The sequence below is a fragment of the Helicoverpa armigera genome, chromosome 27, assembly GCF_030705265.1.
Source record: "Helicoverpa armigera isolate CAAS_96S chromosome 27, ASM3070526v1, whole genome shotgun sequence".
Taxonomy (NCBI): Eukaryota; Metazoa; Arthropoda; class Insecta; order Lepidoptera; family Noctuidae; genus Helicoverpa; species Helicoverpa armigera.
In genome coordinates this window covers 4,571,460-4,588,330 of record NC_087146.1, presented here as the reverse complement: position 1 = coordinate 4,588,330, position 16,871 = coordinate 4,571,460, and the positions used below count along the sequence as shown (strand labels likewise).

At 36.4% G+C, this 16,871-nt stretch overlaps 3 protein-coding genes across 3 annotated transcripts in view; 1 reads left to right on the top strand and 2 right to left on the bottom strand.

The window, feature by feature from the left end:
- The window catches only part of LOC110369606 (unconventional myosin-Va), a 70,221-nt gene extending 58,338 nt beyond the window's left edge, over window positions 1-11,883 (bottom strand). Inside the window, exons 1-6 of the mRNA XM_064041980.1 lie at window positions 11,459-11,883; window positions 8,480-8,602; window positions 6,935-7,053; window positions 4,072-4,154; window positions 3,470-3,592; window positions 2,782-2,912 (exon numbers count right to left, since the gene is read on the bottom strand). Coding sequence (XP_063898050.1) covers window positions 2,782-2,912; window positions 3,470-3,592; window positions 4,072-4,154; window positions 6,935-7,053; window positions 8,480-8,602; window positions 11,459-11,485 — 606 coding nt within the window. The 5' untranslated portion in view covers window positions 11,486-11,883. The remainder of the gene's footprint in view (window positions 1-2,781; window positions 2,913-3,469; window positions 3,593-4,071; window positions 4,155-6,934; window positions 7,054-8,479; window positions 8,603-11,458) is intronic.
- Window positions 11,884-12,725: 842 nt separating this feature from the next.
- Window positions 12,726-13,937, bottom strand: LOC110384689 (neuropeptide IMFamide). The gene is made up of 3 exons (XM_021346105.3): window positions 13,854-13,937; window positions 13,354-13,492; window positions 12,726-12,959 (listed from the first exon to the last, which is right to left on the bottom strand). The coding sequence occupies exons 2-3, from the start codon at window positions 13,490-13,492 to the stop codon at window positions 12,868-12,870; spliced, it is 231 nt and encodes a 76-aa protein (XP_021201780.1). The 5' UTR covers window positions 13,854-13,937; the 3' UTR covers window positions 12,726-12,867.
- Window positions 13,938-15,575: 1,638 nt separating this feature from the next.
- On the top strand, window positions 15,576-16,285 carry LOC126055195 (neuropeptide SIFamide). The gene is made up of 2 exons (XM_049843352.2): window positions 15,576-15,702; window positions 16,194-16,285. The coding sequence occupies exons 1-2, from the start codon at window positions 15,585-15,587 to the stop codon at window positions 16,283-16,285; spliced, it is 210 nt and encodes a 69-aa protein (XP_049699309.1). The 5' UTR covers window positions 15,576-15,584.
- Window positions 16,286-16,871: the final 586 nt, after the last annotated feature.

Sequence of the window (16,871 nt, the reverse complement as noted above, 5' to 3'; positions counted from 1 at the left end):
ATAGACTGCGCACAGAGCTATCTGACGAATAGATTTCATTAGCGGGACCTCAACGATTAACCAAAGATCTTCGCACTGGCTTTCCCATTGTATCAAACGTTTCGATTTTATACTTTACAATACGGCTATCAAAACACCCCCTCCGTCTTTTTTACTATTGTTTCTATCTCTTCGGTACACTATGTATCTATCGTCAAAGAGCTCCGCGCTGCATACACTTTCATTGAGCCATGTTTCAGTTAGGATAATAATATCATAATTTTCCAAAGAAAGTTGACGATAAAAATTATGGGTCTTTGTCCTTAGGCCTCTTATGTTTTGGTAATAAATATTGATGGCCGAGAATTGTAACAAAAATATAATACTAATTCTATCACAGTATTAAAGCGTGATCTAAGATAACTTTTTTAAAATGTCCATGTTTTCACCATAATGTGTTCAGATTCTTCGGCTTTACGCATAAAGATTCTTCCACCACGAACCCAGACAAATTTGTAGCCAAGTTCCTTAGCTTTCAGTCTCGCCGAAGCATGGAGAGACTTATATGTTGGGGACAGATGTTCCGTCACATAAATTGAAGTTTTCGGTCCAGCAAAACCGAGATGCATGCTGTTTAATTTATTGTCTCTATTAGACTTGTTGAAATTTATGACGGACGCGAGGAGTTGGTCACGAATTCTCGGGGAGGCGAGCTGCACAATAATCGACCGGGGTCGGTTTTTTTCAGGGTTTAGTTTGGCAACACGAGTGCAGTGAAGAATATCTTTGTTTTCTATGGAACATCCAACAGTTTTTGACAATTCTGATACAATGTTAAACAAATTTTCCTGTTTTTTCTCAGGTAGACATTGAATTTCCACGTTATTTGAGCGAGTTTGCTGCTCCAGTTGTTCTAAACGTGTCTTTAATGAGCTCATGGTAGTTTTCATTTCAGAATTCTCTTTCTGAAGTTCTCTTACAGCCTCGGTAGATGTTGCATGCTCTTTAAGGAGGTCCTCATACTGATTATTCATAAAATTCAATGATGCCTCCATGCCAGAAATTTTGTCATTGATGGGTTGTAACTCTTTATTCAATAGTACTTTCATTCTGTCATCGAAGTCGGATAACGCACGAGATAACTCGGTCTTCAGCACGTCCTCAATAATTTCTCGAATATTGGCGCGTGACGATATCTTCAGTGTTAGGGGATACAGGCGGAGAGCCAACAGCCTGCCTTTTATTCCCTCTGGTAGTCGAAATATTACGCATAGAGGTGTTTTCGACTTCCTTAGCGGAGGTTTGAATTTGTGACATATTTAGTTGTATGATAATAACAGTTTTACAGCTACAGCGTTCTTATATTAGAGGGCAATATAGGCAATTTCTTCAAACAAAAAGCAAGCAGCAAAGCAAAATAAAATTAAAAAAGAAGAAAAAAGTTATTCTCGGTTCTGAGTTTTGAACCCGCGACACTTGGATCGACAAGTCGCTACAACCCCACGTAGCTATCAACTCTTGCAGAATAGTAGCGAAATTAACGATCTGTTTCTCGCACCTTTGTCGTAATATGCAGGAACATGTATTTTGTGACCTTATAAGGTAGCGTATTGACACCTCTTGCACGTTCTGACTCACCGCCAATCGGCCAATGGGGGCGGCTTACGTAGCTGTGATTCACCAGCGGGCCGTGAGTTGTTGGTTCTTGAGACTTTTGAGGTAAGTTAATAATGCTTATTTCTTCATGTAGAAATAATATTTCGCAGATATTATATCACCAATACGAATACTAGGTTATGCACTGTACTTTAAGTGTAATTATATCTAATATTATGCACTTTGAGCTACATAAAATATTTGTTTACAACGGAATGACTTGCAACACGTCCAACTGTTAAGAACGCCAGCGCGTGAAGTAACTCTTGTCTGTCTGTTGGTAATATTACATAACGGTAAAACGGGTAGGCCAATGGGTATTTATTTCAAGAATTGTCATAATACAAATTATATTCACCAACTAACTTAAATGAAATTAATTGAAATATTAATAATAGCTTTTGCCCGCAACTTCGTTCGCGTGGAATAGTGACTACCAGCAGATTTTTGATTTGACCAATAGATGGCGCTATATGTCCGGAATAATTTTATTTTTATTTTTTTTTTGTAATAAAAACTATCCTATGTCCTTTCTCAAGTATCAAACTATGTCTGTACCAAATTTCACACAAATCGGTTCAGTAGTTTAGGCGTGAAGAAAAGACAGACAGACAGACAGAAAGACAGACAGACAGACAGAGTTACTTTCGCATTTATAATATTAGTTTGGATAAAAAATAGCATCAAAAAACGACGCCATGGCTTTGTACGGCCAGACCAATTGAGGTAACAGAAATGTTATAGAGTACTGGCTATCTGGCTAGACTAAGTAATACCTTGAAGATTGACCAGGCTACTTTTTTTATACGGGCGATGGAAGAAATTCCTTCGGGAAGCGGATGAAACGGCGAACAAGATATAAAATAGGCCTAGCTATGATTTGAACATTTTAGCAGCCCTAACTTTATCAAAGGGTTTATCAAGAAGATTTCTACGGGGATTGTTGGGACAGACCTGCAGTCGCTTCTTGTGGCAAACCGGTACTCAGCTGTATTCGGTTAGACTGGAAGCCTACGCTAAAATTGGGGAAAGGTTAGGAAGTTGATTGGTGGTCCCTGTACTCTACCAATGGATATCGCTGGTATAACTCTAACATAGTTGAGAAAAGTCAGATGATGATAATTCCATGATGATGATGGAACTTACCTCCATGATAGGACTAGAGGCTAGCACCTTCCTCTCGACCTGCGTCTCGCTAGCATTGCCGCCGACCGCCGCGAAGTAGCGCATCGCGTACTTAGCTGATACTGTCTTGCCGGCGCCGGATTCTCCGCTTACTGGAAGGAAGATATTTTCGTACATATGTTTAAAAGTCCAGGTGAAGGAAAATATCTTGAGGAAACCTGGACTTTCAAGTCTGAAATCCCCTCCGCCTTGAGAAAGGGTGGTGATTAATGTTCACTACTTCTCGGTATGAGAAAAGGCCTGTGCTCCACAGTGGGACAATATTACGAGGTCATCGCTGGACACGATAGGTCCGTGGATGTGTGACCTTTTCATGTCAACTTCCTTCGTGTTCCGGAAGCCACGTGAAATTAATGGGCACCGGCTGTCATTTGAAGATTTGGCAGTCGTTATGGGTATTCAGAAGCTAGAAAATCAAAGACCCAGTCTTGTCAGTGCGTAACGGGTTGCCCGGTTGAGGTGGTTAGACAGGCAGTCGCTTCATGTGACACTCAGCTGCATCTCATGAGCACTGGAGGCCGACCCGAACATAGTTTGTGAAAAAGGCTAAGCAATTCGACAGTCTGACTCCGGTGATCGCTGATTCACCAATGTAAAATATACCTAAAGTCCAATACTTAAAGTCCACATTTGTTCTTCTGGCACTTACCAATAATACTCTGATCCCTTCTCTCTCGCTCTAGCTTGGTGTATGCCTCTTCGGACACGGCGAATATATGCGGGTCTAGATCACCCATGGATTGACCGCGGTAAGCCATTATTGTTTCATCACCTGAAAATTAATATTTTATGAATTTAGCAAAAAATAACTACCAATTTCACAGAAGTAAAAGACTTATCTGTCTAATTTTTTTGAGGTGGGAAATATTTTGGTTGCAATTTTTAATATATTTTAAATAATGGTTATTTATTTATTTATCAAAAGTTACATTTAAAGTTTTATAAGATACATTAAAATGTCCAACAAAACTATACACATAGTTTATCTGTTGGATCACAATTATTATTATTTACTAATTTTTTTAAGTATAAATGTAAATATGAACAAATTCATTTTCATTTCTTATTAGTATCATCATTTTCACAAGCAGAAATACTGTATAGACTGAAATCACCAACCCGCATTGAGCAAGCGTGGTGATTAACGCTTAATCCTTCTCCGTGTGAGAGGAGGCCGCAGCCCAGCAGTGGGACAGTAAAGAGGGCTGATGATGATTAGAATGAATGCTTATAAAAGAGATTTTAACTTACCATATATAGGCAAATCATAGTAAGGATTGATGGCGACTAAAACAATCCCACAGTATGTGTAGATGGCGTTGCGGTCGCAGAATCTGTGGATAAAAGGTGATAATTATAATGAGCTCGTGGATAAGTCAAAGTACGTAAGGTATAACATAAGAAAGTACGTAAGGGAGTACATTATGAAAGTACATATTGAAGTACATAGATGATTATAAAAGAACGCACAGAGGGGAAGTACATAAAAGTGTGCATAGGAAATATAAAAGGAAGGTACATAGGGGAGTGCAAAAGGGAGTAAAGAGGAAACATTTTTTAGTTTTTTTGTAAACCTAAACTTAAAGGGTACGGAACTACTGAACCGATTTGAAAAAATATTTCACTAATGGGAAATTGGATGGCTTGGCTTATCCTCCGAGTAACATAGGCTATATTTTATCCCGGTACGGGAAGAAGTTTAGAAAAAAACAGAATTCGTAAAACCGCGGGAAAGCATGTTTAATTTAGATATCGTATTTTTATAATTTTTGCTATTAAAATCAAATAATAATAATCTATAGGGACGGAACCCTCATATCTCTTTGTCATCCTACACATTCACAAGGACGCTAACAATCCCTTCAATTTTGAACCTTAAAACAATGGGCTTAAGATAACTTTTCGTGTTAATGTAAAAAACAATATTTAACATCAATGCCATATTTAAATGAATCATTATTTAAACAAGTGTTATGTTTTGTAAGATTATGAAAATTACAACATTATCAGAACTTATGGATAAAATTCTTATTCAGTTATTCATAAACTAAGATAGATATATCCCGCAATTCCATTTTTCTGGACTTTTTATAATGGTGTGGCTTCCAGTTTAGACTGGTTACCCAGTGCAGCTGAGTACCAGTATTTTTATTTCTAATGTGCAGTAATATAATAAAGAGGATACATTTATTTGTCTGTTTGTTTGTAGGTTCCCAAATTACTGAACTGATTTGGAAAATTCTTTCATTGTTGGGAAGCTGGGATATTCCCGAGAACTTAACATAGTTATATTTTGTCCGAATACGAGACGAGGTCCTCCCGATACGCGGATGTAACCGCAAACAGCTAGTTCTTTATATTGTGCCGAATTTTTTTTGCCTATTTATCAAGAGACAAGCTATTGGCCAGTTTTTATCCTGGTACATAAAAGTAATCCCCTAGAAACGCAAGTCAAAACTCCGTCGAAGTATAGTAAATAAATAAATCGGCCTATACGGCACAGATTTCACACAGTGCATATACAACCTACATAGCTATAGTATCATCGTGACTGTTATCAGCCGTTATCTGAACGTGATTCACGGATTTCGTCATGCGTTTTGTACGGAAATGTGTTTATTTATCGTCGTTTGTATGAAGTGGGCTGAATTATCCATAGTTTATCCCGAATAGGGAATTTCTTGGTAATAATTTTAGTGGTGTGTTATGTTGTCCAACAAAAAGTCATACTAAATGGGTGAACGGATTGAGTTATTTAGTATGAGAACTCTTCCTTATACCAAACAGAAAATTATTTCAAATTAAAGACATCTACACATCCGGATTTATAATACCAGTCGTTTCCCGCGGTTTCACCCGCGTCCCGTGGAAAACACTGCCAATATCGGGATAAAATACAGCCTATCTAACTTGGGGAGAGTGTAGGTTTCCTACAATGGAAGTATTTTTTGAATGGGTGCAGGAGTTTGAGTCTTTACGATGAATACAGACAAACAAAAAACATTTCTAATTTATTATATTAGTATAGATTTGAAGAGCCCTTTCTTATATCTTATTAGCAAGTTTCATCAAAATCCGTTCAATAGTTTTTGCGTGGAAGTGAAAACATTCACACATCTAATTATAATGGATGTTGATGAAAATTCGCAATTATAGAGCTTTTTATCAGAGTAGAGACACGGCTACTTTTTAACCGGGTGCGAGGAGAGTAATTCCCTTAGGACGCGGGAGAAGCAGCAGGGACAGCTACTTATCGATACTTTTATATCGACTTCAGTTTTTCTACTAACAAAAAAAACTAAAAAGGAATCCTTACTATCATTGTACATGCGTAATTACTTGGTTGCCTACTACGATTTCACGGTTAAATGACTGACCCAATTTAGATGTAATTTGATACGGAAGTAGCTTGAACCCGGACTACATAACATTTTAGGTTATGTGAAATAGTTTTTTCAGGCTGCGAGTGAAGCCGAAAAAATATCTAGGGTGCCTTGTGTAGTCAGAAGTCAGGAAGACACCCAGTCTGGTCAAGGGGTATCGGGTTGTCTGAGTAACTGACTTGAGGTCAGGTAGGTAGTTGCTCTATGTGAAACACTGGTACTGAGATGCAGCAAGTTAGAGAAGCCAACCCTAATATAGCTAGAAAGACTAGGGAAAAGAGTTGCCAAGGCCCTGGTACACAAAGGGCCCCAGAAGGAACATGGGGTTTTAATGAGCTGAGATTATTTAATGACCGGGCTGGTTAAACTGGAAACTACTACGAGGACCCTGATAAAAGCCCATAGTCACCTCGCCAAATGGGCTGTATTACTCTGAAAGAATTTTTCAAATCGGTCCAGTTGTACCTACCTACCTGATAACAGCGCTTTCAGATTATTCAACTTCATAATATTAGTGGAGATCTATGGAGATCAAAGGGGGAGGCCTATGTTCAGCAGTGGACGTCCTATGGCTGAGATGATGATGATGATGATGATAATATTAGTATGGGGCCGTTAAGAATTCCTTACTACCTAAGTAGTGGATTCCATAGTGGACAAATATTAGGCCTCCAAAATTGCCATCAACTCCCAAAAGAGAAGAGAAGTGTTGCTCTGTTGCTCTTACTTACCTAACTCTAAGGTTATGAAGCACAGCAGGCTCGTGGAGATACGACAATGACGTCAGGTCATTCTGCCCGATCAGGAGCGAAGGATTCCGGAGGGGAGGCATCTTGCCTTCATCTTTGATCTGTTGGGTAAAGAAACAAGTGTTTATTAGCTGCTGTATACATCCAAAGAGTTATAAAATCCTGAAATACCTAGATTTTGCCGATGCCTGAAATATCACGCACAAAAACCTTTCAAACTTAAAGGGCAAGTTTTCAATATAACAGAATATAAAAAAGTAAAACCCTCAAACCATAAATGACAACAAAAATCTGTCAAATATGCAAACGTCAACTGTCATTTCGAATTTTGCCGCTTTATCCTACTAGTTCACAATTTTTATACGATTAATATCCTTTATTTATTAGAATTTTTGTGATTAAATACCTGATGTTCTGGCGTACCCCCCACTCCCCCCAAATGCACGTAATCACTAACTAACTTTAATTGGTTCATGAATACTATCGTGATTGGTTCACGCCACACTGACAATTTTGACAATACAAGACATCAAGCATTTCTTTGATTGAAAAGGTAAGCAGTGAGACACCTAGAAATATGGAAGGCGAGAAAACTGCTCGGCCACGTCCGATAAATCGGTGACCGATTCTTTGTAGGAGGAAAATAGTATATACTGATAGCAATAGTGCAACGTACACCTACATAACTTCGGTCAGAAAATCCTAGTCCTACAGAAAATCGGTCCGATTATCTATCCTGCAAAAAGTCTGACGTGGTCGGACAACGGAAAGCGGACAATGTTTCTTCTGGTCTACTTGCTCTAGCCAAGAGTTGATGAAGAGATTGTAAATGTATATTTCTAAAATTTCCGCAAAGAAGAAACATTTTGTAGGCGAACTCATACTAGCAATGCAATGGATCGCGTTTCGCAATTTTTGTGAAATCCCGCCATAAAAGTCAACATTTTTATGGGAGTCCTATATTATTTTTTTAAATTAGCTATTTCTCCCGCTGACACATACATAAGTTAAAAAATACGTAGGTAACTTGATTGACCCCAAACTACGCCATTGATGGTGGTTGGTGGAGGGTGGTTGACACCATTGATCAATTGACCTACTTTTCATGAACCACCGAAACGCGATTCTCTCATAATTTTCAGCATTTATTGATCAGTGCATTTCATTTGACAGCTAATTTCTGTACACTGTATTTACCCGACTGCACCGAAAAGGAGGGTTGTGTATTTATCAGCCTATGCATGTATGACAGTTTTTAGTTTTATACCTTTGTGGCACTATTTATTTGGACTTGAATTTTTTACTTTTCTCAGGCCTTTGTCGCAAGTGAAAAAATGGATTACTATTATTTATTATAATTATATCGGGGCACCTTTTACACACGATCGGTTAACCCCAAATAATCCTGAAATCTCTTCTCATGCAGGAAATGATTAACTAATCCTTATCCTTCAGTGTATGTGAAGGAAAGTAAAAAGGCTGATGAAATGCACAAATAATAAAATTAAAGATTTTAAGTATACTGACCTTTATCTGTCTGATCTCTCCGGACTGGTCTATCTTGACGATGAGCACACCGGACCGGTAGTCGGATGTCACTGTGGCACTCTCCCATACCTTCTCTGGGTGCTCCACCCATATCCGGGCACCCTGGGGAAAGAAATATTTGCTTTTAATCACATGAATATTACCAAGGTACAGTTATCGGCACGGATATCGAGCCATGACCTTCACCTGCGCAGAAGCGATTTAATGCCTTATTGCCTTATGCGTACGGGTGCGCAAAGCGATCCCCACTCTTCCGCCGAGAGCTCAATATCCGTGCCGGTAACTGTAAAGTTTTTGTGAATGTGTCTATGTGTGTGTGTGTTTGTCACTTCTGCATGTGCAAATTGCTGAAAAGATTTTGAGGAAACTTGGCTGTAAAATTGCTTATTCATCAGAATAACATATGGGCTATTTTTTGTCAAGCTGTGAAAAGTAGCTCCCTCAGGACGCGGGTAAAACCATGGGAGAAAGCTTGTAATAAATATTAATATTTTGATTGTGACTGAATGCATTTTGATGAAACTTGACAGTAATTGTTTACATTGGTTTGGTCGTGTCGGGTTATGAGAGTGAAGGAATAGCGAGTGCACCTGTGTCCAAGCAAATGCTTGTGCACTATAATATGTCCTGCGCAGTTGGCTTATCTCCTTACATGAGAACAGCCGCCGTAGCCGATAATCGGCTAGGACACACCACATTGCTAATACCTAAAAAAATTAAGTCTGGACTTTCGGACACGTTGCTTAGGGCTCCAGAAAAAACTAATTATTATTTTTGTAATGAGCAAAATTTATTTCTGTTTAAAAAATATATCTATTCACATTAAGTTAAAACAGCCATTTTAGAATCAAATAACAGTATATATGCCAATAAATATAGTTCCTAAAGTTCTTACAATCGTAAGTAGTTTAATAGTAGTATTTCAACATATTTTGTAACAACATAACATGACATAATAATATGTAAATTCATTTAAAAGGCACCATTTAAATTAAGGTATTTTTATGGTTGAATTTAATATATAAGGAAGTTTATAATAATATTTACATAAAATACTAGTTGACATGACCACCCACAAAAAAGCTATAAAATGGTGGACACCATAAAAATCTAAATAAATAAATAAATTAAAACAGTCCTTCCCCTCAACATAAAAGAATATTGTAAATAGAATATTTTGGAAACCAAGTTTGTACGTACTTTCTAAATATATCTTGGATTGGTGTCCACTGTGTTTCAGAGAGCATATTAAACTGTAGGTCCTGGCTATCATATAAACATCTTTGGCAGTTGTTATGGGTAGTCAAAACCAGTCTGACAACCAAGGGATATTGAGTGCCTGGGCAACGGGGTTGAGGAGGTCAGACAGGCAGTCGCTCCATGTAAAACACAGATACTCAGCTGCATCCGGTTAGACTGGAAGCTGACCCCAACATAGTTGGGAAATGGCTAGGCAGATGTTTATAAATGGATTCTGGATAAGAACATGTTTAATTATTGATGAGATTGTTCAATACTATTCTATGTTCTTTATAAGGGCAGTCGCTCCTTGTAAAGCACTGGTACTCAGCTACATCCGGTTAGACTGGAAGCCGACCCCAACAGAGTTGGGAAAAAGGCTCACAGGCTGATGTTTTTTATAACGTAATTTGGAGTTAACACAAAGCACTCCTTACCAGGAAATCTTAATATTTATCAATTAGCTGTCAATCCCAATATTCAATCTATGTGTTATTGTGCTTACTGGAGATAGGAATCTGACATAATTTAACAGGGTTTATGTCAAAATTCTATCTCTATTTACCAAATGAATGGATAGATATAATATTGGAAATGGCTCTGTTACATAATTCATTACCAAGAGAGGTGAAACTGGCCCCTTAAAAGACCATTAGCATAAGATTAACATTGCTTTGAATAAAAACAAGAAATAATGGCCTTGATTTGTCAAGAATTTGTTATGATAATTAATAAATGCATTAAGAAATGCATTTTAAATATTTAGTTGTTTGTTTGAATGTTGGTATGACATCATAGTCTTAACATTTTACTGAACTTTTGTTATGGCATATTAAACCTTATTTCTGTAACCTTAAATCAGTTTTTACGATACTAATGTATTGTAATGCATTCTAAAATCAAATCAATGCATAAAGATTACAACTATGATTATTTTTCTATAGATATCTATGATTTTATGTACATGACAACTAAAAAGTTTGCAATCAAAATGACATTTGTAAAAAAATGCTAAAAATTAAAAGGCAATTTTTGTCATAAAGATAACACGATATGCATTGAAACATATGATAAGTTAATTTAATAACATATTTATAATCTTAAGATAAAGATCAGAATGGCATTTTACAGTTTTTTAATTAACTTCATATAACAGTGAGTACCCAAGCACTGTGTAATTGCAATATAAATAATTCATGAGCAAAATATATCTCACTAATCTAGACAGTAAAAGTGATATGCTAATAAGCATATCAACAAGATTATTTAAGGAAATCATATTGATTTCGCCATTTCGGAAATAATGAGGATTTCTGAGTAGTTTGAATAAAGAATGGTCAGTCAGTGTATTGTTTGTTTAATGTTTTTAAAAATGGAACACTAGGGCGAATTGTAGCGACGTGAAATCTGACGTCATCACGGAACTCGTAATATTCCCTGACACGACAAATATTTATAAATGTAGCTGAATTAGCGATAGCCCAATACACAAATTGAAATGACGTCCCATTCAATTAAATGAAGAAGGTCAATCGTAAACAGTCGACTGTTCTGATTACATTTATTTAATTACTATAATTAACAATTACTGAAATAAAGTGCCGAATTCATCAATGAAATGATACTGCAAGACTTTAATTGACTTCGAGTTCTAAATTCGAAATAATACGTCTACGAAAAAACAAAATACAATCAAATACTTTTACTTGAAAGGTTTACCTTCGTATACAACTCCTTCGTTGTCATTTTGATATTTTTTATTTAATGCTTGATTACTTGAACAAATAATTAGTGTTTTATCATTATTTCACCACGGGTTCACAACTTAAATGTTCCATTTTATTAAAGTAAGGTAGATTCGAAATACGATTTTTCCGAATGCGAAACGTCACTGCAATGTTATTGACATTTTGATTCCAGTGTTATCAGTTTTTTATCACAATAATAAAATTATTTGAGCACCAAACTGTTTGATTTCACACTGTGGGAATATATCATGATTTCTACGAGGAAGCGAATTCTTATTGGAATCTAATTGTAGGACAAAAACATTTGACAACAATACAAATTGAAAGTTCCACTTTATCTATAAAGTTCCCACGGTCGGGGCTGCCATGATAAAATAAGTGGATCTAGGACAAATCTACGGTTCATTTCACGCAGTCTTATGAAAGGAAACTATAGGTTATTGATTTTTTTATAGAAGTTTTATACACCTTGTCATGATCTTAAAATTATTTAAATGTATATTTTAGGAATTTTGCTATCTTTTTAATTAGAAAGAAATAAATTGGAATCACTTCTACAGTCGTTTAATGAAGCCAAAAATTTTGAGAATCTTAATATTATTTCGCTTCATCAGTTTCCAGTTGGAACCTTATAATAACTTACCTATATTATAGCTACCTCCAAGATTTTACACGCAAAGAGATCTATTGCCTGCACCCAGATAAGAAATAGCTTAACTTACTCCTAGTTACATCAGCTATTTGCCAATGAAAACCCCATCAAAATCGGTTGAACCAATTCAAACTAGACGTTTAAGTATTCTTTTTTTGAAAATTTTGTTTTGGTATGTTGGTCGTGTATAAATAATTGTTTTATTTAATTGCACGATGTATACCTGAGATAGGAAAGAAAAAGTACCTCGCTAATTAAGACTCCTGTGATAATTATCATTGTTTTCACATAGGAACTAGTAATATTAACTTTTGTGTAGGCGCTTTTAAAGATTTTCTTTGCTTTTTTAATATTATACGCACTTCAGCGTTACAATAGACGAAATAAAAATATATTGTAGTAAGTTGTTTAGAATTTACAAAACAAAACACTTAGCAAGGATGGTACTTTTAAGGTGGGCAAGGTAGGTATTGAATCTCCAGAAAATACTCGATTGAGGTATGAATTAAACAAATATTTACTGTTTTTAAGCATTTATTTCTACATATTCAGTATCCAGCCTTTATGAGAGATCAATTTAACATTATTATTTAGATTATTTTTCAAAATGAGCGGAAGCATCAGTGTTGCAATGCTTAGTAAAAAATACCTACAAATTAATATTTTCTACCACAGTCCGAATGTCGAGCTATTGTCGTTATTATGTTTGTTGTAGTTAATTAATGAATTCACTTGTTTTCTTGAGATGGGAACCATGCCTGGCAAGCTTCTGTGGCGATCTCGCAGAGAGCAGTGAAGGTCTTGCCGCGTTGATCATATTCTGTGGAGAATAGTAGATTTATAATTAAATATAGGTTTCTTTAAAATACATACTATTTTTTTCTAGATATAGATCAAATCATAAGTAAATAGGAAATGATTGCTAATGTAACCAAAGGCATTATCTTTTCGCGTTATGTTAAGATTGATAGCGATAAGGGCATAATAATAATCATCCAAGGAAGGATGTCTTTTAGAGTTACGATAAACATGTCTTTTACGTTGAAAGAGGTAAATTATAAGATATTGAAAAGTTTCATATAGATATACTATCACTAGTCTTAGAATGATCAACAACGAATGATAACTGATAACCTACCGTACACCTAGCTTACGACGTTTCATATGAATCTGGTATTTCTATATGAAAAAGACTTTGAACTATTAGAACATACCAGTAGGACCCCTCTTGCCAAACATGATACCGTTCATGGGCGCGTTCTTGTAGTTGGCTTCGCTGACTCCTGCGAGAGACAGGAGCACCACGACCACGCAGACGACGCCAATGGTGAAACGCAGCATGGCTCCGGACATCTGGGGACAAAGAAGAGAAAATAAAAGGGTTGGGAAGATGAAAAGTGCTGGAGTAACATGTTTTACCAGGAATTGAATGGTCAAAAAGTGGTATTACAGCTTTTTGGAAGCTGTTCCATGTAATAATGTGAAGTTATTGGTCAAAAACAGCTTTTCCTTACAAGAATATAAATAAATTGCACTTTGGTGTCTCTGAAAGTGAGTATTTACTTATAAGCTAAACTTTGTCTTAAGAACGTCTTCCGACAGTTACAGCAATTTTGAATAATAATAAAATGTTGAGGCTGTATTAGCTCAATTTTGCTTCACTCAACAAACTGTACGAAATTTGAAATAAAAATATAATAAAACTGAAAACTACCTTGTAGGTTGATGTATTTCTTGCTGGTAACACTGGAATGGTTGAATGTCAACTGATGCTGTGAGTCGAGTTTCCCGCCAATTTATACTCCGATATCAAAGATGGCTGCTGTCCATCCAATTATTGGATTATTGGATACTGACCACATATTACGACGAAGATTCCCGGCGAATCCTAAGGGATTATAACTTTGTTAGTGCATAAGATTAGTAGCGAGAATTGAAGGGACGCCATCTTGGATTCGTTAAGCACATACGTGGTTATAGAACTTTGTCTTTGATCAATGCTACGTTGTCAAGTAACCGTTCAGTGATCATCCTCAGACTTTTTCGTCCCACTGCTGATGATGTGATATTTTACTATCCTATTAATCTGTCATTGGTGTTCAAAAAAAGCTGCATTGGTAGGTACTTGCATGCCCTGGAATCAAACCAGCACACTCATACCTACAGACCTTCTGTGCTCATTCCCTCTCAAAGGCCGGTGCTTTAACCACTTGTTCATCATTCTTCAGTGATAAAATTTACTTATTGGTGTCAAAAACAACTACAATAAGGCAAAGTCAAAACTCCAAGCAATCACCTAGGTAGGTAGGTACTTAAATTAGGACCCAGTAGATATACTTTCGGCTGAGGCGAAATTACAAGACTAGAGTAAAAAGCAGACTATGCGTAATGTGCCTAGCCAGGTGTCCAGACAGATATTTTTTGAGAATAGAAAGAAGAATAAGTATTCAGAAAAGAGCAGTTGCCTTTCATGTTACTCTTTTTGGCTTTCATGCTTCATGCAATGTGAATGATCACCAATACACATGCCCAGTACAGTGAGAATGAGTAAATCCTCCAAACTAGGGGAGGCAGCAGTCTAGCAGTGGACGTTTTTCAGCTGTGATGCTGATGCAATTTGATGCCTCCACCGACTGAATTCTCTTCCAGGGCCGATGCTGACCGTTATGCCTTTAGACGAATATTATTTTCAACCGCCTACGTAACGGCGCATAGAAAAACGGCAAGACATATAATTATGATCATAACAAAATAGATTGGCACATATTTAACTCAAATTAATATCGTCTGATTTCATTGACAAACCAAATCAAAAGAAAAATTGGATTCGCCAAGAAAAACTCCTTGACCATTTTTCTAATACAATTTGTTTCTCATTATTTTCTCAATAACTTTGTCTGGACGCAAAATTGCAGTAAATTAGAAGTAAACTCGATTAGAAGGGTAGTTTTAGTATAAAAGGGGATAGAAACTGGAGAAATGCATCAGTTCCTCTCCAAGTTTTCGATCTACAAGATCATCTCAAAAGAGTTTTATAACTAAGTAAGTTGTTTAATTTTTTTTATCAGTTTTTCTCCATTGAAAATAATTATTTCTTGGAAACGGTCAGAAATTCTAAAGTTTGGCTTCTTATTTTAAAAATCAGAAGAAATCCAACCCATTTTTCGTTTTTCCATTGAAAAGTAAGCTATATATTTAATACATTTGGAATAGTGGTCTCACCTTTTTCTTATGGGAACTACTTCGCAGACCCGGATAAAATGTACCTTTCCTAGATACAAGGGCTATCTTACCAGATCAGTCACAGGGAAATTGGCTCGTTCATACTAACTCAGTTACCAGAAAATAGTTTTAATAACGACCCTTGTTCCATGACGCCAAAATGTTTGGCGAGGACTATACCAACTGTACCTAATCGTTATTTCTTCATTACAGCTCACTAGAAATGCGTTTCATCGTAGCTCTGTGCCTCTTCGCCATCGTGATGTGCCTTCACAATGCTGAAGCCACATACAGGAAGCCCCCTTTCAATGGATCCATATTCGGCAAGCGTGGTGTTGTTGGTAAGTGGCAAGTGGCACATTTATATGATTACTAGCTCCCACCAGCCCGCTTCACCCGCGTCAAATTCGGTTATATCGCATTTCCAAGAGAACTCTTCAAAAGTCCGGGATAAAAACTATCCTATGTTCTTTCTCAAGGTCAACTCTATCTCTTTTCCAAATTGTATTAAAATCAGTTCAGTGGTTTAGACGTGAAAGCGTAACAGACAGACAGAGTTACTTTCGCATTTATAATATTAGTAGGATTGGCCCTTTTCCCGCGGGATAAAATATAGCCTATGTTGCTCACCAAAACTGTAGCTTTTTAATGGTTCCTGTAGGTAGTTCTTGAGTTTATTCTTTCAACCAGTTTGAAGAAGTCATTGCGTAGTTTTAACATAATATAAAGAACATCATTTTTTATCGATTTCCCACGAAGGAGCTTCTCAATTTGAATGTTCGTTTTTTCCTTGCTTTTTAAGAAAGTCTTATTATTTGGTGTCACCTTTCAGAATACGACTCGACCGGCAAAGCATTGTCGGCGTTATGCGAAATTGCCGCTGAAACCTGCCAGGCGTGGTACCAAGCCTTAGAAAATAAGTGAACATAACAATTTAATGTAATTTTTCATATATTCAATAAAACTAGCCTTATAGCCTTTTAGCGATGTGATAATAATGTTTTGACTGTAAAACGTATTTAACCTTTAATAATCGTAATAAAGTTATTTACTCATACTGAAATTATATTGTTTTTATTTTATTCCATAACAGCGCTTCATCGCGGTTCCACCCTCGTCTCGCTAAGATATAAATTATTTAAAAAATAGTTACCATAAAAGAACAAATATTTATTTCATAGCTGATCCACCTACTTTACAATATATATGAAGGCAAACGCACGCTTATACACTCAGTTTACAGAGTATGTAGATAGATCCATACTCAACACCAACTAAGTCTTGGTGAGAACGTTGGTAATTGCTTCAGGGACTCAGAGATTTCATCGTGTGTACAAGGATTACAGTTAATGGCGTCCTAAACTAATATACGGTGTTGATAGTGCCAAATTGGTCTTAATAGACGTCTTAAACTTTGATAAGTAGCTGGTTTTCTTAATTAAAGAAATAGGTCACTTCCTATGTAAGAAGCTACTTGTAGTTAATAATAATCAAAGAGTGCATTTCAATT

What these genes read in the sequence shown, in the direction of transcription:
- LOC110384689 (XM_021346105.3), bottom strand. Translation starts at nt 13,492, where the DNA reads ATGTCCGGAGCCATGCTGCGTTTCACCATTGGCGTCGTCTGCGTGGTC. An exon ending in TGGCAAGAGGGGTCCTACTG is followed by an intron (nt 12,960 to 13,353) that starts GTATGTTCTAAT and finishes TATTCTCCACAG; the next exon opens with AATATGATCAACGCGGCAAG.
- LOC126055195 (XM_049843352.2), top strand. Translation starts at nt 15,585, where the DNA reads ATGCGTTTCATCGTAGCTCTGTGCCTCTTCGCCATCGTGATGTGCCTT. An exon ending in CGGCAAGCGTGGTGTTGTTG is followed by an intron (nt 15,703 to 16,193) that starts GTAAGTGGCAAG and finishes GTCACCTTTCAG; the next exon opens with AATACGACTCGACCGGCAAA.